This window comes from Protopterus annectens, chromosome 4.part0, assembly GCF_019279795.1.
Source record: "Protopterus annectens isolate FY-2018-M chromosome 4.part0, PAN1.0, whole genome shotgun sequence".
NCBI lineage: Eukaryota > Metazoa > Chordata > Ceratodontiformes > Protopteridae > Protopterus > Protopterus annectens.
The window spans coordinates 1,790,524,481-1,790,549,062 of record NC_056733.1 but is presented as its reverse complement, the minus strand read 5'-3'; the positions used below and the strand labels follow the sequence as shown (position 1 = coordinate 1,790,549,062).

The 24,582-nt window shown below is 37.2% G+C and overlaps 1 protein-coding gene across 1 annotated transcript in view; it reads left to right on the top strand.

Annotated features, from left to right (window-relative positions):
* Positions 1–24,582, top strand: part of GALNT10 (polypeptide N-acetylgalactosaminyltransferase 10) — a 2,012,282-nt gene that overhangs the window by 1,734,961 nt on the left and 252,739 nt on the right. The window contains exon 8 of the mRNA XM_044069486.1: positions 5,646–5,753. Within this exon, the coding sequence (XP_043925421.1) occupies positions 5,646–5,753 (108 nt within the window). The remainder of the gene's footprint in view (positions 1–5,645; positions 5,754–24,582) is intronic.

The following is a 24,582-nucleotide window of genomic DNA, read 5'->3' as shown; positions in this document are numbered from 1 at the left end:
CATATGGGTTATGTGCCTGCACATACCCACGTTAGCAGCTTTTCAGAAGATCATATCTTCCAGACCCTGATAAGATCAATTTGATAACCTGTTTTCCTCTTTATTGTTATGTTTTGTTTGTTTTTTCCTTTGTTGCTTTATTAAAAAATATATTTCTATATGTGTTTTAACTTTTTATTTTAATATTTTTGCATTTTACTATTGCTGTTAATTCCACTGGGAGTTCATTGTTTGTTCTGTAATGTCAGTTGAACACTGGGGAATGCCTTGTGTACATAGAGCAGCAATTTAAATGCTCATGTTTCTATTGTTTATCTGCTTCAGTTTGAAGTTCTGACAGAAAAATATTGCATTTTTATTCACCTTCTTCATTTTTATAAATTTTACTTGTGATTTAATACTATTATATTTGTTTCTATCTTTATATTGGAATTTTACCGCAAATTACTTTATTTGTATATTCTTTGAAGACTTTGTTCATTTCTGACAAGGGAATCTCTAAGTAAATGTTTATGTTATATTAAAAGTTTTTTTTTTATTTGGTTTAAGGGTGTATATTTGATTTTTGTCACTATTTGGCAAGTGAATTTTACTTGGCACTGTGACTGTGTGTGCTGTTCTTTACTGTACTGTGCAGGTTGTAGAACAAGGCTTTGCTCATTTTAAACTGTTTTTGCTATATTTTATGCAGTTTAGCTGTATTTTTATGCAGTTTAGCTGTATTTCCTGTGCAAGGGCATAGTTTATATTTCCTATTATTGCTGCCCTTAATCAGCCCTAAAAAGTGTCAGTGCATTATTCTGTCTGGCATATTTTCTTCTGACTTGATGGATCTTGATACAGCTGTCCTACATCAAATCCAGTTGCACCTAAAAAGAAAGAAAAAATCGACAAAAACATGCCTCACCCTATGGTTTGTGAATCTGTTGTTGGCTTAAGCTAGCCTGCAAACACTTACATTTTTCCCTGTCACCCTGTGGTGTCAGCCTCAGCCCTGTATGGTATGGGGGTCAGACACATTCTCTAGGGCTGTTCCAATGCCTGGTTTGGGTACAGGAGAAGCAAACCCTTTAGGTGCAGGAGAGGATCAGGGTAATAGACCCTTTGCCAGACATAGTACTCTGTTCCCAGGTATTTTGTTTTCTAGTGTTGTTCATAGTATTAAGAAATAGGAACTTCACCACATGACAGACAATCAGGTTATTACTATGTATAGGGCTAATGTGGTTTACTTAGCCAAAAGTGTTCTACAGTTAGCTAATCTCGAAGACTGTGTTCCTATTCAGAAAAACTATGGGGCTACCTTTTCTAGAGATCAATCTAGAGTCACGTATTTTATTGGAGATGCTGATGTAGACAGTAGTGAACACTCTTGAGTCCATCAAGTCCCCCCAGTCTGATTCTTCGGAAGTTGAACAGGTTCAGAAACCTATGCAAGTGTTTACCTTTACACAGATGCTAGCTAGGGTTAGAGCGGTGTCTGACTGGAAGATATCTGGAGCTATGCCAGGGACTGGCAGAGTTCATGATCTTAGAGGATGAAATTGCAGTAGTTTTGGCTTTCTTCTGTTTCTGGCTTTAGAAGATGTCTTAAAATTGCATATAGAAACCCTTTGACTAATGGACCAGTTCGCAAAAAGGCTATGAGGAAATACAAAGTGTACTCTGATCTTTGCTCTTTTGTCAGCCGACTCAGCTGTGATTTCTCCAGCTGCCAACTCTAACAAGAGAATCTTTGCTTTTTCTAACCCTACAGTGCCAGATAAAATTGGCTAATAGTTAAAATCTCAGGGGGAAAAAAATTTCCCATGGTAGTACTTTAGTCTGTAGAATTTTAAATTATCAGGACTTCATTTGGAAATTTATTTTGCAATGTGTTTGCAGTTTAGAGGACTTTGCTGTATCCTTGACTGATTAACAGAAGTGTTATATAAATGTGATTATTTCTAATGTGACTTGGGATTTGAAACATGCTTTGAGAGGTGTCTTGGAAGTTGCAGACACAATTTCTAGAAATGCAGCCACATCTCTTGTATTGAGGAGGTATGCTTGCTTACATAACTAGAGTTTTTCTAATGATTTAGAAAAATGAGATTTTGACTGCTGCTTTAAGTTTTGAAATTGTTTGGTCCTGCTGCTACCCATATTCTCAAACAACGGGATGATAGAGATAAATTGATATGTGGGATATCTAGAATCTTAACAAAGTATCCATCTTCAAGGGGCAGAACATACAAGAATCCTAGCCTAACAAGTTTCAGGTTAGCATGAGGAAATGGCAGGAGGGTAGTGCTTCCAAACCCAATACAAGGTTCCTTTCCCACAAAAAGATCATTTCCCTGTTAAAGACTGACTATGCCAAGACTAGGGGCATGTTGTCCCATCTTCCTATCCCTCCTCCCTTTTCCCAGGCTTTCACTGAACCCAACAGCCCAACCACAGATAGTTTCAGACAAGTGGGTGCTGAGAATAATTCAGTGAGAATAGTCTTGGCAGTGGACAGAAAATTATCGTCCCTTCAGAGAAATCCTCCTTCTCCTGCCAGACTAGACACATCTGTTCTTTTTCTGGTACTCCTTCACATGTTGCAAACAGGGGTTATAAAACCAATTCCTGCACCACAAAAAGAAAAAGGATTTTACACCAGAATCTTTTTGCTACCCAAAAAAGGAGCCATCATGGAGACCAGTGCTAAGACTGGTCATACCTAAATACCTTTCGGAAAGTACACAAATTCAAAATGCTGATCCTGCAGATGGTCTTACCCATTCTTCCGGACGACTGTTTCATTGTGACTTTACATCTGAAGGATGCTTATCACATTCCAATGGTTCTGAACCTCAAGTTGATCTTATAAAATTCCTGCCTCACATCCTTATGAGGAATTGTCTTCCTGATGTGTTTGGAAGTCACACAAAAAAGCACAGCCTTTCTACCAGGAGACAAAGTTCTGACTTTTCAGAACATTTTCAGGAATTTCTCACTTCAGAAAACTCTCTCCACAAGAGAGTTTCTCAAAATTAATGCTGGATCCAGCACCTGCATCCCTTGGAGTTCCAGGTACCAATGTTGGATTTTGTGAAATGAGAGTTATGGTCATGGAGGGATCAGATATTTCTCATTAAGAGCCCATTTCCATCATTCAAGATGGACTTGTCAGATTTTGCATGGAGAGCAGTGTACAGAGGAGTTCAAGTGCAAAGCGAATGGGGGTTCTTCAGATGCTACAAGGCACATAAATATCAAAGAAGTGTTAGCAATGATTTAGACCTTAAAAGTTCTTCACCACTTATGATCTCCAGGTCCCCTTTTATTGGTCACAGACAACAACAAAAATCCTGTGGTACCTGAACAACCAAGTGGGTACAAGGTCATGACCCTCTTTGCTGGTTGGCAGTGATGTGCTGGGAGTTCGCCTTACTGCATTCTCTGGCCCTTCAGGTCTCCTATATCCCATCAGAGCAAACTTGGTGGCAGACAGACTAAGGAAATCCTGAACAGACCCTCACAAGTGGAAAGTCAGGACAGAGGTCTGCCTGGATTAGGGCCAGATGGTGGGAACACTTTAAGTAGTTCTCTGTCTCCTTTTGAAACAGACAATTGAAAGAATTCTGTTTGAGACATCATTGTAGCCATGCTTGAAGGGAAGAAGCATTCTCATCTCCCTGGACAGGAATGTTCCTTTATGTATTTCCACCCTTTCTACCAATATCCATGATACCTCTGAAGATTCAGAAAGCATTACCAGATATCATTCCTGTGGCCTCCTTTTGGTCCACGAAAAGTTGGTTCTCCTTTTTAATGGAATTGGCCAAGTTCAATTGTCACAAGTTTCCTCACACTATGCATCTGCTCACACAATGTCAGGGGCAACTGGTGCATCCCAATTTAGAGCAATTGTTCTTGACAGACTGGTTGATTCTATTTTGATACCTTTAGGCATTTGTTCCATGAGGATGTGCAACAGGTATTGGAGGAGGCAGGAAAACCTGTAACTAGAATATCTTGTGTTTACAGGAGGAATATTTTTTTCTTGGTGGTGCCTAACTGATATCAGGGGGCCTGGTATGGTGTCTACTCCCTCTGGTTTTGAAATATATGTATGAGCTCCTTAACAATGGCTTATCTTATGCATCTATCAAGGTACATCTTGTGGCCATCTCTGCTTGTCTGCCAATGCATCTCCGTCTGTGGTCAAACAATTTATGAAAGGAGTGGATTTCAACTTTGTTCTTGAAACTTTGATCTTATCTTCTTTTGAACCTGCCTATCAGACTGATTTTGAAGTTCATCACATAGAAAACTGTTTTGCTTATTGCTCTGACATCTGCAGGATAGTCTCTGAGCTACAAGTTCTTATGGTGGGTCACCCATATCTGATTTTCCACAAGGACAGGGTTGTTTAATGTAGTAATTCATCTTTCATGCCAAAAGTTTTTTCTGAATTTGCCCTGACTCAAGCCGTCAATCTCCCAGTTTTTTCTATAACCTAAAAACAAGTAAGTGAAGATTCTGCATACTTTGGATGTGCACAGGCAGCTAAGAAGTAAGTCCTGCAGAAAAGCTGGACAGCTGTTTATTTCATGTTCTGGGGCTAAGAAGGGTCAACCTGTATCTAAGCTAACAATTGCTCGTTGGTTGTCTTCTGGTGTAGTTTTTGTTACACCCACCACAGTAGTTCTATTCCAGGCAAGGTTAAGTCAGATTCCACCAGAGTTTTATCCTGTTCAGTGACATATTGGAAAGGAGTGAACTCGAGTAACATTCTAGGGGCAGCAACCTAGTCTTCTCTTCATACCTTTATAAAACACTACAAACTAGATTCTTTCTGATGTTCCAGAGCAGGCTTTGTGAGGACTGTACTCTAGGGGGTCCTGGATCCTTCTCCTTCCAGTAGGGTAAGTTTTGACAATCTACCCATATGCCACTGAGGCTGAGTGAACAATATGCATACTACAGTTCCATAAGCCCTACTTACCTGTAACATTATATGTTCCAATTTCACACTACCTCAGTAGCACCCCCTTCCTTATTTTTATGTATAGTTTGATGATATCCATCTTTGTCATGTTGTTGGTTGGCTTTGGTTATTTTTGTTAGTGCTTTTTGGCTGTGAATTGGTTGGTTTCAGGCAAGTCTTTCTTCTGGTCCTCCTTGGTTCTTCTTCTTAGCACTAAAAGCCTCAAAAACAGACTTTCTGTGTCAGGGCTTAGGATTCCCCTGATGGGAGGGGTTTGGCCAATCCCCTATCACAGAGAGTCATAGAAGGGGATTCTGAGCTCTGGAAAGTTGGCAGGGTAGATTGTGCAAGCACAGAACCCATATTCCTCTGAGGCAGTGTGAAATTCAAACATCTATAGTAACGAGTAAGTAGGACTTACACAGCTGTGATACAAAGTGGAGCAGTCCATATAAAACTAGGCTTTTTCCATTTTGTGCCTCGAGTAAAAAACAGATGCCTTTGTGTACAATATATTGATCTAAAATGCGGTTTCATTAGTTTTGTGGTATAAAATAGTGCAATAGTGGTTAGTAATCAAAATGAGATGACTTTGTTGTAATTGTAATCACTCGCGTTACCATTGAAATTTGAATATTTGTTTTGTAATTTCAGTTAACATTTGACACTTTTTTTTTTCTTGCAGGTATGGATGTGCGGTGGGCAAATGGAAGATATCCCTTGCTCAAGAGTTGGCCACATCTACAGGAAGTATGTTCCCTACACAGTTCCAGGTGGAGTCAGTCTTGCCAGGGTACAGGCACTTATTTTTTTCCCAAGTAGGCCTTAAATGCTTATCTCCTGAAATAAAACAAAGTAATTTGTAGTGTTTTGTTTAGTATAATTTATGGCTTCTTTTTCATAATGTTTTAACAGTACAGGTTGAGTATATGTTTGTGAGTACATACTGAATAAAATCCCTGTATGATGAAGCCATAGATTTAAGCTAATTTAATTTTTCATTGCATGTGTTTCCCTGGATAGCTCTAATCTCCTTTTTTTAGCAAAACCAAGCTCAAACAAATATAGTTTGACTGCAGGTCTTTCCAGCCATCTGTTGGCTGGACATCCTTGTTTCCTCTTCTCTACTTCTTGTGTCTCCTAAATCCATCCATCTTCCCATTTTTTGCAGATGGGGTCAAGGTGCCACTTCAAAAGCGACAAATCATCTTCACAAGATTATCTGATTTCCTGCATATATTCCCAAACCACAGCAATCTGTTCTGTCTGACCTGCAATTGGAGCAACTTTAACTTCTACTCTCATGTCTTCATTTCTTCATCTGTTCCACAGGGTACATCCTACCACCCATTCCAGGCTCTCATCTCCATCACCCCTAGCTTCCACAACTGTCCTGTCTTCACTGCCAAGGTTTCAGTGCCATACAGAAGTACTGGTTGTATGACTGTTTTGTATACCTTAATCTTCAACAACTCTTGTCATCTTTCCGCCACGTGCTATTTTATTTATTTATTTGTTTGCTTTCGTTTACTGGGAAAGCCTGTTTAGGAAGTGAAATGCCAAGTTTCAGTGGAGGCCTAGGGAGAAAAACTTCAAAACAAGAGTAGAAATACATTTTTGCCAATTCAAAAGAAAAACAGCCAACAACATTGTTCGCAAAATACTGAAAAGCAAATGGTCAACAAACACTATTTACAAAGCATATCAGATTAGGTAAGTACATGTTTTCAAGATATTGTGAGTAAAATCAAAAATAGTATATTAACATACTTGTATAGTACCCACAGTGGACAGACTTAGATTGCATACTTTAGACTATAGGTGTGGTATAGTTTATTGGTTGCCAAGTGATATGTTAGGATGGATTTGAATTATTTAAAAGTCTGATGTGATTTGTAAGTTTGTTCCATGTCTTGGAAATGGAGACAGAGAATAACGAGTCACTCTGTTAATTATTTAATTTATTAGCATCAGTTAATTTAAGCTCTGAGGATCTTAAGTTGCTATCTGGTATATGCCATTGGATGAGATGTGATAGTGAGGGTGTTTTAAGTGGATGATAAAGCATTTTGTGTGCTGTGAGTTGTTGCAAGAGGGTAATGTGTTGAGGAAGTTCATGCCAGTTGAAGGTACAGAGCATCTTGTAGTGATGGGAGCAGTTTGGGAGGCTACAGGCTTATTTGTTAATTTTATATGTAACAGCTTGAAGAACAGCAGCAAGAAGAAATCCACAACTGGCCACAGCACAAACACAGGTTTAATAAAAAACTCAAAACTCGAGCGCCTCGGCTTACAGCCTTACACAGACTTTATATAACACCATTCATTAATAAATTATTCAATTACATAGTAATAGTTTCCAATTAATCTCTAAATTTAAGCCTACAGGTACCATAGTATTGAACTTTAAAATATAAACAGATTCTTTACAAAGAAGTTTGTCCTTAATATCACATATTTCACCAATTTTCATAAAACCTTGCTCTAAAACAGAAGCTTGTAACGAATGATCAGCATTATGAACTGTTTTAAAATGCATTGCAGCATTACTTTCTATTTTACCATTCTTTATATCTCTTACATGTTCCTGTATTCTTACTTTAAATTTCCTTGTGCTTTCTCCTATATAAAATAAATTACAAGGGCAGCTGAGAGCATATATTATCCCTTCATTGCTACATGAAAAGCTACCACCAGGAGAAAACTTAATGCCATTTATTTTCTTAAAATTTGTAACAGAAACATATGGAGCAACCACCACAAGGGTGAGTGCCCCTCATGGCAGGAATTATGTGCAGTGTCTCATTAGGCATAGAGAAATAGCTAGAAACCAAAAAATCTTAGAAACTTTTTCCTTTTTTATAGGAAATACAAGGACTATTTGCTATTATGCTCTCCAATTCCATGTCCTGAGGTATAAATTTCCAACAGCTATGTAATATTTTATTAATGCTATTGCTCAGACTATTATACACTGAAACAAAATATATCTGATTTTTGCAAGATTCAGTATTATTCCTTTCTCCATGCATGACATTTTGACACTGATTTAACCCCAGTTTAAATGCTACAACTCTTTGTAAAGACTTCTTAACCACATTGTAGTTATAACCCCTGTTAATTAACATGTAAAAAGTGTACCTACACTCTCTTACAAAATCCCCCCAATCACTACAAATTCTGTGCACTCGAAGAAACTCCCCATAGGGTTGGGCTTCCAGCAAATGTTGGTGATGAAAACTAGCCCCATGCAAAACATGGAAATTATCTGCAAATTTCCTATATACTGATGTCTTAATGCCCCCACCATTAACACCCCCTAGAACTAAATCAAGGAAATGAACCATGCTACCACACTGTATGTCATCAAATTTCACACCATAAACATTTCATTCTAAATCCAACCGAAAATTCATAACATTATGCCTACCACCTTTACAAACAAAAATGAAATCATCTGTGTATCTGTAATAGGCAGTAACATTATTTTTCACAAACTCATGCTTATACAAGTATTCAAGCTCAAAAAGTGCCATCAACAAATTTGCATACATGGGGGCAAAAGATACCCCATGGCAGTACCCTGCAACTGGTGGTATACACATCCATCAAAGACAAAAAAAATATTTAATAAACAAAATTGTGTAAGTTCTGTTATGTAACAGGACAGGGAAGAATTGCCCAAAAATTAATTCAAGTCTTTAATGCCATCCTGATGTCTAATACTAGTGTATAAACTTTTCACATCCATAACCACATAGTACATATCACTACTCCACTTAAAGTCCTGTATTCTGTCCAAAAACCTGAGTCTTATATAAGACTGTAACTTCATAACATAAGACTTTAAATATTCATATATAAGTAAGCCTATTTGTTTGTGTTTTTCGGCTTTTCTCGGTTAGGGGTCGCCACAGCGGAACTCCGGTCCGCTAATAATTGGCAGTAGATTTTTTACATACTGGCTTGCCAGGCCTAACGCACAACCTTCAATGAAGGAACGCCCATTCACGCATGTCGCTCCACAGAAGGCGCACGAACTGAGAATCGAACGGGCAACGTCTAACTGTGAGGCAACAACGCTATATAAGTAAGCCTATATTGGTAAAAAATATCTATGAGCACCAACAATAGGACGACCAGGAGAGTTCTGCAAACTTTTATGCAATTTAGGCAAACAATAAAAAGCAGGTAGTTTACACCCACATCAAACTTTCTATCAACATCCCCTTGGGTCAAATAACCAATTCTGACCCCCTTCTCTAATAACACCTTATATTGCATCATAGCATTATTATAGTCAACAACGTGACACTTTCTATAAACATCCTCATTCCTTAGATGTTCATAACACATGTTGACATATTGTGTATAATGTAAAATAACTATTTTGTTCCCTTTATCAGAGGGCGTAATTATATCTTTTCTTTGACTTAAATCAGCCAGTGACTTCCATTCAGCCCTACTCAAATTATATGTAACATATTTGTGTTTATCAAAACTATCAAACAGTTGTATTATATTATAGTTAAGCATGGCAGAAAACTGTTTTATTGTCGCATTGATATAAGGGGGAATAAATGCACTTTTAGTGGAAATAACGTGCATCTAACAAACAGTAAGCATTAACATCAAAATCTGACATACAAGAAATAAAACTTTCATCATTGTCATGTGACATACAAGAAAGAAAACTTTCATTCTCTGAGTCAGCATGGTCAGAAACTTCAATATTCCTTGCATTTCTGTCCTATTAAAAAAATACTTTAAATGCAATTTCCTAACCAGGAAAAAAACATCTTGTTTTAACATGTGACGGCAAGGAGTGTCTGTAGGTACAAACTTTAAACCAAATTGTAAAATATGGCACTCATTGTCATTTAAATTGCAACCTGACAAATTCACTAAACAGTCAGAATTAAAAGACACATTATCCAGACTTACTGGTAAATTTTCACTTCCATCTACCTCGTTTAAAATGAGGTCTGTAGTTTGATCTAGTATAAACATTCTGTCCCTGAAAATTCTTATTCCTTTTTCTGTTCTGTTGTCCACTCTGATCATCTCCCTGTCTATGAAAAGTTTGCATGACTTCCGGACACTGGGCATTGGGAAGAGGTGGATATGTAGATTCATCACTCTCACACCTACTTGTTAATCCATCAGAAGAAGCAAAAGTTACTGAGTGTGAACGTTTTAAGCCCGCATCTGAACGAAAATGTTTCTTGTCCCTTCTTTCATTAGTTTTCCAAAGAAAAGCATGCTTATTCTCATAATCACGAGAATCCCTCTTAATTTTACTTTTTTCTAAGAGAGATTCTAGTTCCCTAAGCTTGCCATTTAAGTCCTGTAACACCAAATCAACCTGAAAGGGAACAAGCAAGGGAGACACGTTGGAAAAAGTACACTTTATATCTTCCTTTAACTTTTCTTGCTTCAGCATGTCTCTCTCAGTGAGAATAGAGACCCAAAGCGATGCGCTGCTGCCACCCAGCGGTCAGAAAAGGTTTTGTCAGCATCATTAGTTAAATCAAAGGGGGTAGTGGGACTTTTAAATGCCCGTAAACATCTAGGGATTATTTTCAATTCTAAATAACGCTGTAAACCCAGAATGTTTAAATGTACCTTCGTTTCTGCCAGCATCAACTTCTCCAGGGTGTCACATAAATCCTGGCTGTCCGCAGATAAGCCAAGATTACCAAAACCAGTAATAGAAAAAGGATTACCAATCTTCATGTGTCTCTCAACCATCAATTTCTCCATACAATTTGTAAATCTTCCACTTACATTTGTATTGAAATGTCCATTGTTAGAAGACACAGTTTGAGCAAAATAACTGTCCAAGGTAGTCTGGGTTCTCTGAGTAGTAGTCTGCATTGCTGTAGAATATTCGCTTAAAACCCTTGGAAAATTGCAGGATGGATCAGTGTCCATGGTCCACCCAAAAATCTGGTATGTAACAACTTGAAGAACAGCAGCAAGAAGAAATCCACAACTGGCCACAGCGCAAACACAGGTTTAATAAAAACAAAAAACACTAGCGCCTCAGCTTCCAGCCTTCCAGGAGTAATACAAAACACACACCTTTACACAGACTTTATATAACACCATTCATCAATTAATTATTCAATTACATAGTAATTGTTTCCAATTAATCTCTAAATTTAAACCTACAGGTACCATAGTATTGAACTTTAAAATATAAACAGATTCTTTACAAAGAAGTTTGTCCTTAATATCATATATTTCACCAATTTTCATAAAAACTTGCCCTAAAACAGAAGTTTGTAACAAATGATCAGCATTATGAACTGTTTTAAAATGCATTGCAACATTACTTTCTATTTTACCATTCTTTATATCTCTTATAGGTTCCTGTAGTCTTACTTTAAATTTCCTTTTGCTTTCTCCTATATAAAATAAATTACAAGGGCAGCTGACAGCATATATTATCCCTTCACTGTTACATGAAAAGCTACCACCAGGAGAAAACTTAATACCATTTATTTTCTTAAAATTTGTAACACAGAAACATATAGAGCAACCACCACAAGGGCGAGTGCCCCTCATGGCAGGAATTATGTGGCATAGAGAAATAGCTAGAAACCAAAAAATCTTTCAAACTTTTTCCTTTTTTATAGGAAATACAAGGACTATTTTCTATTATTCTCTCCAATTCCTTGCCCTGGAGTAAAAATTTCCAACAGCTATGTAATATTTTATTAATCCTATTGCTCAGACTATTATACACTGAAACAAAATATATCTGATTTTTGCAAGATTCAATATTATTCCTTTCTCCATGCATGACATTTTGACACTGATTTAACCCCAGTCTAAATGCTACAACTCTTTGTAAAGCTACAGGCTTATTTGTTAATTCTGCTGTTCTAGTTTGTGTTTTTTGGAAGAGTTAAGATTTGTTAATATTGTTGAGCTATATAAGAGAGTAGGAAGGAGAAGGAAGTTGGCAGCTATTTTCTTATTATGATCATTTAGTAGCAAGTGCTTTGGCCTGTAAAGAGGGCCTAGTTTGCAGTGTGACATTTTTGACTGCAGTATAAATGTGCAGATCACATTTTAACTTATCAATGACAACTCGCCGAAATTTTATGTTGGTGACATTTTCAATTCTTGTGTTGTTTGAGGAGATAATATTAAGGTCAGTGTTGCTTTGATTTGTGTTTCTGGGAAAGAATAGGATTAGTTTAGTTTTTGTTTGGGTTTACAAGAAACAGATTATTTAGCCAGGTTTATATAGAGGTGAAAGCTTCCTGTGTGATGGTTTCTAAGGTGGGAAGATTTGGGGCCGAGCAAACTAAAGTTGAGTCATCAGCATATTGTTTCATGGTGGAACATTTTTATTCCTTGTGCATGTCATTAATGAAGATATTGATAAGTATTGGCACATGTATGGAGCCTGGGGGGAACACCTGTAGTGACTGGAAGGAAGGTGGAGTGGGAGTCATTTCATTTTATAGACTGGGTGTGATTGATTAGGTAACTGGTGAACCAGCTAACTGAAGTAATTGTGAGGCCTATAAGATTTAGTCTTTGAAGGAGTAGTTACAAAATTATCTCAGATTTTACTTTGACTAATGGTACCTAGGAAGTGTAGTAGGGCAGTGTCTGTGTTGCAGTGGGGTTGAAAGCCGTGTTGCGTAGAAGAAAATAATTGGTTATCAAGTAGAAAGGCTAGGAGTTGCTGATGTATGCCTTTTCAGGTACTTTGATAAAGGGAGGAATGATACTGCCCTGATGCTCTGTGCCAGTTCTCTGTAGCACCTCAGATTCTGGCTTTTGACCTAATTTAGATTTCCCTTATCCTTAGTCACTCCTTCCAGATGTTTGAATCTATTAAACTGTTCCACCGTTTTAGCTTCTATCTCAGTTTTCAGCTTCTTCTGATTTCTTCCATTTGCTGCCATGACTGACAACTGTCTTGTCTGTACTCAGTTTCATCCCATGTGCCTTCAGTTCTTCTTGTAATGCTACATCGTCTGCATACAGCAGTTTTGCAAGTCTGTCCTGTCTGTCCAGTGGGCTCAGAGCTGAACCCTGATGTGCACCCACTCCCACTCAGAACTATCCTGTGAATCCAAACTGTTCATACTTGTCATGGAGTCCTTATACATATCCTGGACTAATTCTGACATTGTTTCTGGGACTTTCTACTAGTGCAAGACTGTCCAAATCAACTTTCTTAGGACCTTGTCATATGTTTTGATCAAGGCTAGGAATACCCATTTGGACTCTTTCATTGTCTTCAGTTTCTTTTCCACTATCTGTCTTACTAAACATTGGGTTGGTTGTACTACCTCCTGATCTGAATCTAAAATGCTCATTCCCCATCTTACGTTTTGCTACTCTGCATGTTTATTTTTCAAGCTCCCCCTTCATAAGTTCAAAGGCTATTACTAGGCTATTGACCCTAGAGGATCTTTAGAAGTCTCGACATGTATTCCCATGAAATATTCTGCCCTTATAATTTTAAACATAAAGTAACTCAGAGCAGTGGAACATTTGCATGTTACCCCTTTCTATAAGGGGTAAAGGTGGTACTCCCGAGATGAATTTGTAGATTCCCATCCATTTGTCCAGATTATATTTGATTAATGTAAGAAAAATTTGGTTTTATGTGGAGAGGAAGACAATTCAAAAGAAGTGGAATTCCTGTGATACATTTATATTCGTCCAACATGGCTTATTTATGTTGTAGAAGAGACTAAAATCACTTGAGTTAGTGTTTATGATGCCACTGGACTTGAGGATGTGCAGTAGGCCTGAGAGAATATGATCTGTTTAGGCTGTGTATGTGAGGCAGAGGTCACCAATGAGCAGTCTGTATGACACTGAGAAAGGGGACAAGAGTTTGTGATGAACAGTGTAGTTTTTTGTGAAGTAAGCCCTTGATCATTTTGGTGAGAAAATGCTGTGAGCATTCAAGATGTGTGAAGTGCTTGGACAGCTGTATGCCAGTGGGGGCATTATAATCCATGACTGGCCTGATAAGTGCTGAATACAGGGGAATGATCACAGCTCGTGGCTTGGATGCCATGCCTTTACTAATAAGCTGTGCAAAGAAAAAGGACCTTCTTACAGTAGTTGATGGATGGTAATCAAAGGACATTTCACTGTCTACATAGGTTTTCAGGTCTCCAACTGCTGGAGTAATTCATTTTTCAGGGGCTGTGTTTTCAGTGTGATAGTTGCAGGAAACATTTTGCTTGCAGAGGCATACATTTTTTGGAATTTAAATTTATTCCATGGTTTTGATAATAGCAAGTTGTTTGGGAAAGACCTTCTTGGAGGGATCTTGGTGTCCTCTGAAAAGTTAATGACACAAAATTTACAGTCATCAGCAAACCTAATCAGCTATAAGCCCTTAACACTGACTTTGACTTCAGAGAAGTAGATGATAAAGAGGAGAGGCCCAAGTACAGAACCCTGGGTACTCTGCTGATGAGAGGTCTTTTGGAGAAGATGGAGTCACCCATCCTAATTTCCTGGGTTATATTTATGAGACAGTTTGCTATTCACCAGGTTACACAGGGATTGACATTTGTTTGACAGATTTGATTTACAATACCCGAGTGTGGAATGGTATTGAATGGCTTAGCAAGATGATATGTGATTTGTACTGGTTTTCCCTCCTCCATTACTCAGTAACCTTCTTGAAGTAGAAGACTGGGTTGAATAGGCAGGATCTGCCTTTGACAAAACTGAACTAGGTTGCCTCAAGGATTTATAAGTAATCTGTTTTTTCTGTTTATTAATTCCAGAATCCTTTCCATAGCCTTACAGATTTGGCTTGTTAGACTTATGGGACTATAATTTTCTGGATCAATTGATGCATCACCCTAGTGCAGGAAGATGACAGTTACTGTCCTCCATTCCTCTTGCACGTAGCCTATTTGGAGGATAATATTGAATAATTTCTGAAGGGGGGGGTTGACAGGTCATGTTTCAGGATTACTGGTAAGCATTGTGATGTGTTATCTGGCACAGCAGACCTAGTGTTCTTGGCCTTGAATAGTGCATTGAGGACTTATTCTTGGGAGATTGGGGGGGGGGGGGGGTAGATGCAACCACATGATCCGGAAATGTTGGAGGGAGAGGGAGGTGAAGTTTGAACTAACTTTATCTGCTAGTGGACTGGATGTGTCCTCTGGGTGTGAGTAGTTGGTACAATTTACTATCTTTTTTAAACAAGAAACATCTTTATTAAATTATCATGTATGACATAGGCAGTGATACATTTACATAAATTAAAACAAACCGTACTGACATAATTTCAGTTGCAAACATTATACAATACAAACCATGTTGACACAATTGTAGTTGCAAACATTATACATCACTTCTAATCTATCCAGTCATTGTCAGTCAAACATTACATAGTTCATTCAAATCCTGTCTTCTTTTAAACCTCATTCCTCCTCCGCAGATGTTGTTCCCACAGTTCCCATTTTTCGTATGTAAGTTACTCCTATACTTTTCTAAAGATCCCAATTCCAGTTGTTTTATTTCTGTTACTGTATTCACTAGTTCTAGTTAACCTGGTTTAGACTTTGATTTCCATTTTCTAGTAATTGCTTTTTTAGCATCCACCTTAATTAGACTCAGCAAGGCCTTACTATGTCTACAGAATTCCGACTCTGTTTCATAGGTAAAAAAAAATCATTTCCTTAGTTACACCAGTTTGCTCACCCAATATTCCTGACAGAGCAGTCTACAGGGAATCTTTAGTGTATGTCACTCTGAGAAAATATGTTCCCAGTTGTCTCTTTCTTCCCCATTACACCTCCAACATTTGCTATCTACCTGAGGAAAAATTCTTGGGAATCTACTTGGGGTATAAAATACTTATGTAAACATTTCCACACAAAGACCCTAAATGTTCTAGAGTTTGTTGCATATTTGGGAGACATACCTATATCCCCTCATTGTTTCTTTGTGAATTACTTATCCAGTCTCTCTTCCCAATCCTTTCTTACCTTCTCTGATTGATTTCTATAGTTATCATGCAATATTTTGTATGCTCTACTAATTATTCCTTTTTTAACATTAACTTCTATTCTAGATTCTACTAAGAACTCTACCAGTGCTTGTCTCTCACTTAGGATCTCCCTATTTCTTTCTCTTTGCCTATACTCTGATATCAGTCCTTAATAGGAAAGGCTACCTTTATCCTGCAGTCCAAATAAATTCTTGGCCTCTTCCCATTCTGTTACATTTCCTTCTTTAATTATTTGCTCCCAGTACCTTGGTTTGTGCACCAGTTTTCTCCAAATATTCTAGCCCCTTCTTGCATATTGTCTGTATCCCTAATTACAGTCAACCCTATTGGCAGAATCCAGTTTCTCCATTCCTATATTGGCTTAGTTCTTAGAATACTTTCTGCTACTTTATAAATATAATATTCTGCATGGTTATTGTTATTTTCCTTAAGGATCTGCATCCAAAATCCCAGTCTCCCCTTGTTTCTTGAGCTTCCCCCCTGTTGTTTTATCATCATTCCTTTCCACTTTGAATTATAGGTTTCTGTTTGTGATATGTATAGGAGCCTTAACTGTGTAGCTCTAAAATATCCTGTTAAATCGAGTAAACCCAAACATCCTTGTTCCTTTGGAAGAATCAACTTATCCCACATAACGCTTGCCATCTTCCCCTCCAGGATAAACTCATTCAGCTCTTTATTAATTGCTATCCACAACTTCTCCTCTGGTTGATAAAAATATGCCTGACCTGAGTATAAAACTAAAGGGACTAAAACATTTTAACTGCTTGTATCTTGCTATCCATATCCATACAACAGAACTTCCATTTTCTCAGTTTTTGTATCATCTTTTTAGTTCCTTCCCACACATCCTTAGCTGCCACACCAGAAGCCTGTTTAATCCATACTCCTAAGTACTTCATTTTATCATGTCACATAAATGTTGATATTGTTAAACCAATTCATATCTGGGTACATAATTTGCCTTTGTTTTAGCTTCATTAAATTGTATCCTGAAAAGATTTGAAACTGTCTGAAAATGATCCACAACACTGAAATGTCCTTTTCTGGTTTTATCATCTGCAAATAGAGCCAGCTTTCCTTTGCTCAAACAGAAATTATCAGAGGAGAACCCACCCACTTTAATTTTCACCTCCAATCCCTCATATATCCTCCTAATCAACCTTATAATTTTATCAGGGAATGCAAATGCTTCCATTGCCTTGCTCATACACTCCCAGCTTACTCTATCAAATGCTTTCTCTGCATCAAGACCTACCGACAACAGCTGTATTTTCTTACATTCAGCTTCCCTCTGGATCACCAGTGTTCTGTTAATTTTGTCAAATGTCGGCCTCCCCTTCACAAAACCACATGTATCCATGTCTATCAATTTTGGCATCACCTTTGCCATTCTTTTAGCCATTATAGACAACAAAAAAAAAATTTACAATTATGGTTTAGTATTGAAATGGGGCCTGTATGAAGCTGGATCTAATGGGTCTTTACCCTCTTTAGGTATTAGTCACTACCGCTTTCTTCTAGGATTTCAGTGCTTCTCCTCCTCTTAGAATACTATTAAACAAAACCTTCCAGATCTTTATCATTTTTTTCCCGCCTAGCTTCCAAACTTCCACACAAACAGCATCTATTCCTGATGGACTTTCCTGTTGATTGGTTTATACTTCATTTTTATCTCCTCTCCTCCTATCCTAGCTATTAGTAATTGAGCCTCATCTCCCTCTAACCATGGCATATTTAATTCTTCCAGAAATATTTCCAGCTGTACCTTTTCTCGATCTCCATATGTCTTTGCTTTTTACAGATTTTCATAACATTTCTGAAATATTCTAGTATCTCTACAGGATCTCTTTTTGTCTTCCTTTTTATAGGCTCCCTAAGCTTGGTGCCAACCCTTACTGAATTCACATCCCCCATGCCAAATATTTTCATACATTTTTTCAAAAATCTACCCTCCATTGTTATATTTTCCCTTCTGTGCCCCCCAAACACATTTTCCCTGCTGGAGATCAAATTCCAGTCCCCACCTATAAGTAATAATCCCTGCTAAAAACTGATTATTTCTCCCAGAATTTTCTTAAGCTCCATTTTAGCAGTTGTAGGTAGAATATAAATACATACCAGTGTAATCCTCCTCCCTTGCCAGTACTACGTATCTACCATTATTATCTTTTGTATCCTCTTCTATCACTATTGGAGCTCCTCTTGCAATTAATAATCCTCTTTTCCTTTGTTCCAGGTATTCCACTGATTAAATGTCCTGAAAAACTTTTTTTTTATCAAATTCACATGTTCAGTTCTTCACAAATGTGTATCCTGTAGCATAGCTATTTGCACTGTACATTTTTAAAAATAGTTCACTACTCTTTCTTTTTGTATATATCTGTGAGACTATTAACATTTAAAAATGGTATTGAAAGGGCTATTATGTTGAAAAGTTATTATTCCTACCTTTCATTTGTACTGTAACATCTTTTTTGTTAAATATCTAGTTCCAGCTTTTGTGGTTGACCTTTTATACAGTTGTTTCTTGTCACATCCATTTAAATCTATGTCACTTCTTACAAAACTTTTTATTTTATTGAAAACCCTCAAACAAAGAATCAAATACACTGCAAAAACCTGTTAACTTAATATTAATACACAAAATTGTGTATACCTTCAAATATTGATGTTTTTCCTTCCTAATAGGAACAGTTGTCCCAGACTGCCACACTCACAGACTTGAGTTAACGTAAAAGGAAGGTCATCCATGCTAAGATGCATGGCACAGCCTGTACTTCTATAAGTGCTGTCTGGTTTTGTCTTTATTGTTGTTCCAGAATGAGAAAACACTTGAATGCTTTCAGAAAACTTATATCCTAGCCATTGAAAGAAAGCCATTAAAAGAAAGAAGTATTCTGTTTTTATTACTCTTTAGAGAATGAGCGACCTTTAGATCACACCCTGATTGGAGAATAAATGTTTTCAAGCAGGGTGTTAATCTATACGTAATACCCACTGAAAAACAAGTCCGCTGCTTCACTGCAGCATATCAAGATGCTGTGGAGCTCAGACTAAAAAAAAAAAAAAGTATTTTATGCTTGTTGAGCAGCACTTTTGCTGCTTAGCCAGTGTAAAATAAAAAAGAAGAAAAAATTAAAATTAAAAAGGCACGTGTGTCTGTGTGTGTCTGCGTGTGTGCATGTATGAGAGTGAGAGAGGGAGATCAAGCTATTATTTTACACTCACTAATTAGCACTTTTGCTGTTTAGCGAGTGTAAAAAATTAATGAAACAGGAAAAAAAGTATGTGTGCTTATGTTGCTGTGTGTGTGTGTGTGTGTGTGTGTGTGTGTGTGTGTGTGTGTGTGTGTGTGTGTGTGTGTGTGTGTGTGTGTGGGGCAGAGAGAGAGAGAGTGAAGAATGAAAGCGATCGAGCAGCATACGTTAAGAGGTTTCCCTAACTCTCAACCTCTTAGCACAGGAAATCTGGACACAACCACAAATTACAGGGGAACAAAGGACCAAATATACAGATGGATTTTAAATATTGCTACAAACCTAGAAAGTGGCTAGAATAACAGGGTTTCCATTAGCATGTACTTTCTGAAGGAAATGTATTTTCTGAAAGATATAAAGGCTGAAACTCAAATGTCTGTCATTATTTAATGAATAAAATCCCCAGTGAATTCACAGAACACTACAAGTGTTAGGAGGAATGGACCAATCATATGAGCCAAAAATCTGGATATTATGCAACAATATGGACAGTTGAGAGGTATGCTCTCAACTCTTAGCTCAAGATAACTAGATTAGCCTAAAAAAGGGGGGAAAATGGCTGAAAATAGGAACATATTTTTTTGAATATTGGGATTTGTGTTGGCATGCATTTTATGAATCATAGGTGTGCCTGTGAGAGACAAATAGAGAGCAAGTAAGATGACTATTAGCAGGAGCAGGAAAGAAGTTTGCATACCTCTGGAACTTTCAGATGAAGAAATCTGGATAAAGCATAAAATAAAGGAATACAAAGGCTCAAAAATAGAAAGGGATTTTAATTATTGCTCTTATAAAATTACAAACTTGCATAAATAAAGGATTTTTGTTAGAATGGATTTTCTGAAGTAAATAAAACTCTTGAAACTCAAATGTATGTCATTATTTAGTAACTTCAATCTCCAATGACTGCCAGCAAATGTAAGGGACCAAAAATAAAGTAAATATTTAGATATTTTTTAAGTGTTATATTTTGGATGTAAAATGCTTCCTCCAACACTATTAACATATACTACAGCAAATTTGAACCATTAGGCGGAGGAACTATTTTACATCAAAAGTATATAAAAAATATGTAGTAATAAAAAAATAACAAGTAAGTAAATCGCAACAATTCTACAGACAGCTCATTCTCCAAGTGCAATATTGCCTGGAAGGGTGCGTGTTTTTATCGAAATAACGTCCTTCCAGAGGTCTAGAAGCCCTCCGCCTCCATGAAGACATGAGAACCAGATACAGAACTGCTTCTACAAGTATTTATTTATTTATTACTTACTAGAGGAGAGCTATATTATGTTCAATGTTCTTTTTTATTTATTTGCTTTCTCTTAAAACTTGCTACTAGATAAAGCCTAGAGCCTTAATCCAGCCATTCCCATATGCAAGAATGAGAAAAAGGACACTTTTTTCTTGTATCATACTCTTTTATCAGACGTTTCTTCTTTTTTTACATTGCAATGCCTATATTTCTTAAAACTGAACAAAGAGAAAGAAAAGAAGGAAAAAAACATGGACACCTGTTTACTTTAGTATCCCCATTATACTTGCAAATTACTGAGAAAACATTACTTTATAGCATGCAGATATTGTGCACTATACACATATTATTAAGAACATGCTTTTGTTTTACTTAGAGTTAACTCTTCCCTTCCTCTTCCCTCTCCTATGTGTTCCTCCAAACAATAATGATGTGAAGTAAGGCATATGCTTTAGAGTCCCCTACAAGTTTAACAAAGTCAAAAAATGCAATATTTACAGGTTTTCTTGTTCTATCATGTTTCACAAATATAATCAATGCTTTATAGTCCTACATTTATTTGTTAGTTTCCGAGTTGCTGGTTTTATTCCTGCTTATCTCCAGCTCCCAAATCCAGTCTCTACTTTTTTTGTCTTTCAAGCATTTTCTGTTGAAACACTGGAAAAGGTTTCACTGGCACAGTGCCTCTATGGTCTTTATTGCCAGAATCTCCTTCTGTTTCACAGCTCATTTTTTGTTGGACAAACTTTTGTATTTCCTCCTTTTCATGTTTTCCATCAGAGAGTGACTTTATCCCTCCAGGAAAAAAATATTCTGAAGATAGCTGGATACAGCAGTTTGAATCTCACACCTGCTTCTCGACATCCCCTGATTAATGGAGTAAATTTAGTCCTTTTCTGCCTGGTGTACATTGAGTAATCATTTATATGTGGTCCTTCTGTGGAAGTTTTGTCAGAATCAACTCCTTCTGCTGGTAGGATTGTATCTTTACTGTTAAAGGTCTAGATTGCTTTCTCGTGGCCAGGTTTAGAGCATACACATTATATGCCCTTTCAATTAACAACTCTGGTTTTGGAATACCAGTCCAGTTGCTTATTTGTGCTTTCATAAAATTAATACAGTGTCTTCCTTCCAACTTCTCTGGTATAGCAGAAAATCTCAGGTTTTCCCTGCATGCTCTGTCCTCTAATTCTGTTTTTGAAACATCTCTTCTTGAGCAGTCTCATATTCCGCCTTTTCTTCATTTCAGCCTCCAATTTTTGCATTTTTATCACCTCATCTGAATATCTGTTTAAAGCTCCTTCCATTTTATTCAGCCTTTTGTTATTTGAGTTGATATACTCCATCAGTGTTTAGCTTATTTTAATCAGTTCTGAGTACAATTGACTTTTTTCCTCTAGGTTACTAGAATCATGTCTTGCACCAGACCTGGAGCTTGCACCTCTTCTTGCTAAACAGCTGCAGAATTCTTCCCAGTCAGTGTTTTTTCCTTAACTTTTGTGGCTGATTTTCTTTCAGGTTCTCTGGATTTCTTTTTTGCTAGCATCTAGGCAGTCCACATACTAGCCAGTTACTGAAATTTACCCCCAAAAATGAGTTCACTGTCTCTCTTTTCTGAGTTTCTGTACTCACACTGGCAGAACTGAAATTATGCTGTTACTCAATGTGCAGCCATCTTGTTTGTACAATTTACTGTTGTGCCTGTGCAGTGCCAGGCATTGTTTCTGATTTTTATAACATAGTTAAATAGAGCTTTGTGGTTATCTTTCAACTGGGTAGCTAGTCTTGCCTCATATTTGGCTCTGTTTGATTTGATCAATGTCTGACATGTGTCTGATACCTCTGTACTGCCAGTAATTGTTAATGTCCCCATTTTTCTTATTCACTGGCACTAGAATGTTTGTTTTCCGGTCATCTAGGCTCTGCCTTGCTCTCCATTCTGCTCTGATTACCCTCAGGAACCATTTCTCCCCCAACTCACCCTGCATCTTGATAATACCTGTTATGACTTCATCCAAGCCTGCTGCTTTCCCTTAGCTTTGATTTCCTTAGTGCTGTTCCTACATTTAGGGTAGTTTCTTCTTCCTCTTAAATCATAGACTGTGAATGGGGAAGTGCAATTTAATGTAATGCTTTGTTCATTCATTTGCTACTGGAAGTCCTCTTCCCATCTTCATTTGATGTCCAGAGGACTAGTGAGCAGGTTGTTAATGGCATCCCTTATAAAGCATGTCTGATGACTATCTTCATCTTTCTGTCTTTTCCTTGTAACCAGATATTTTCTTTGTGTCATCTGCTGGTTTCCTTTCCATAAGATATCAGAGTGCCTGTAATGCCTTGTTCTTTGCTGTTGTGACTGCTGTTTTAGCCTCGTGTTCGCTATCCAACTTTTGTTTTGTTAGTCAAAGTAGTTTTGTCTGAAAACCTTATGGACAAAATCAACTAGGGACATACAATGAGGGGAAGAGAAGAGTTCACATAAAAATAGTACTAGAGTTTATGATGTGACTGGCTTAAAGATGAAAGGAAAGTGGATACTGTAAAGAATTATAATACACTGTTTTAAGCTGAAAAGTAAAAACTATGTACCAAGTTTAACCTGATGTGATTAAATATAAGAAGACAAGAATAAACATCAACATCTTGAGAACTAGTGAGCTATAATATGTTAGAATGGGTCATCTTACAACAGATAGTCATCAGACTCTCTCCTTTTGGTAATAATCTTGAGGAAGAAATGCAGTAGCCTTTATACTCAACAAATAGGTGTGAAAATCAGTGCCTCTTTACTATCCAGAAATGACAGAATTATCTCATACTCAAAGGCAAAACATTCAATGTTACAGTGACACACATTTATGCTCCGACTACAGGTGCCAGAACGGAGGACGTCAGTCAGTTTTATGACAATCGGTAGTACCTTTGAAATATAGTACCAAAAGAGAAATTACTTTTCGGCAAGACCTAGAGGCAGCTGTGCTTGTGGTAGACAGAGGCAGACAGTAATGCCCAAACTAACATATCCCCCGACACACACACAGTCTTTAGAAGTGTACTAATTACCCCTCCTAATAAACACCCATGATACATAGGGACACAATTGGTTTGGATTTGTAGCTAGACTTGTAAAGGCCCTGGTCATTGTTAGCCTAGTATATAACTATAAACTTGACAGAACACTTGAATAATGGGAAAGTTTGATGTTGGTGTACAAAAGTAAGAGGGACATAAACTAGTAGAATTCTGTCAAGATAATTCATTATTCGTAGTGAATACTCTTTCACTAGCCTATGATACAGCTTTACATATGGTTACCACCAGGTAGATAGTACCAAGATTATTTTGTCTATAAACTTTGCATTTGGAGATGGAAGAGATGTATACAGTCGACAACAGCAAGACATGAATGTGAGTGTGCCTCAGGCTATCTATTTTTCACTTCAAAGTTTAGAATCAAATTAAAGAAAGAATAGCTTTTGGACATCTTGGTACATGCTCAACAGTAATCATTATAAATATGTAACTGAGGTGAATAACATATTTAAAGGATTAGACCTGATGGACAGAGTACCTGAAAAGTATGATTTGAAGTTTTGACATTGTCCAGAAAATTATGGCAAAAATATACCACATAGTAAGATGATTAAGAAGTCAAAATGGATGTCTGTGCAGGCTTTACAAATGGAAGAGTGATGAAAGACAGTAAACTGCAATGGAGAAAGGGAAGATATGTGAAACCGAATGCAAATTTCCAAAGAGCAGCACAAAGAAGCTAGAAGGCATAGTTAAACAAGTAGTGTAAAGTATTAGGTGAAGAGCTTTCTTCATGAGGATTGTAATGTTCAAGGAAACTTCCAGGTAAAATAGGTATGATAAAAGACAAAGATGAGAGGAACTTGGCAGAAGTTAAGAAGTGGTGATGGCAGGAATATGCAATAGAAACTACCTAAAAGCCCCGATAGCGCCAAAACATACAATGGAATTCTCTCTGGTTTCGAGCCAGGCATCCTGGTGAGTGAAGATAAATGTGTCCTGGAAATTTTTGCTAATAACAAGGATGCAGAAAGTGATGGAATTCTGACTGAAT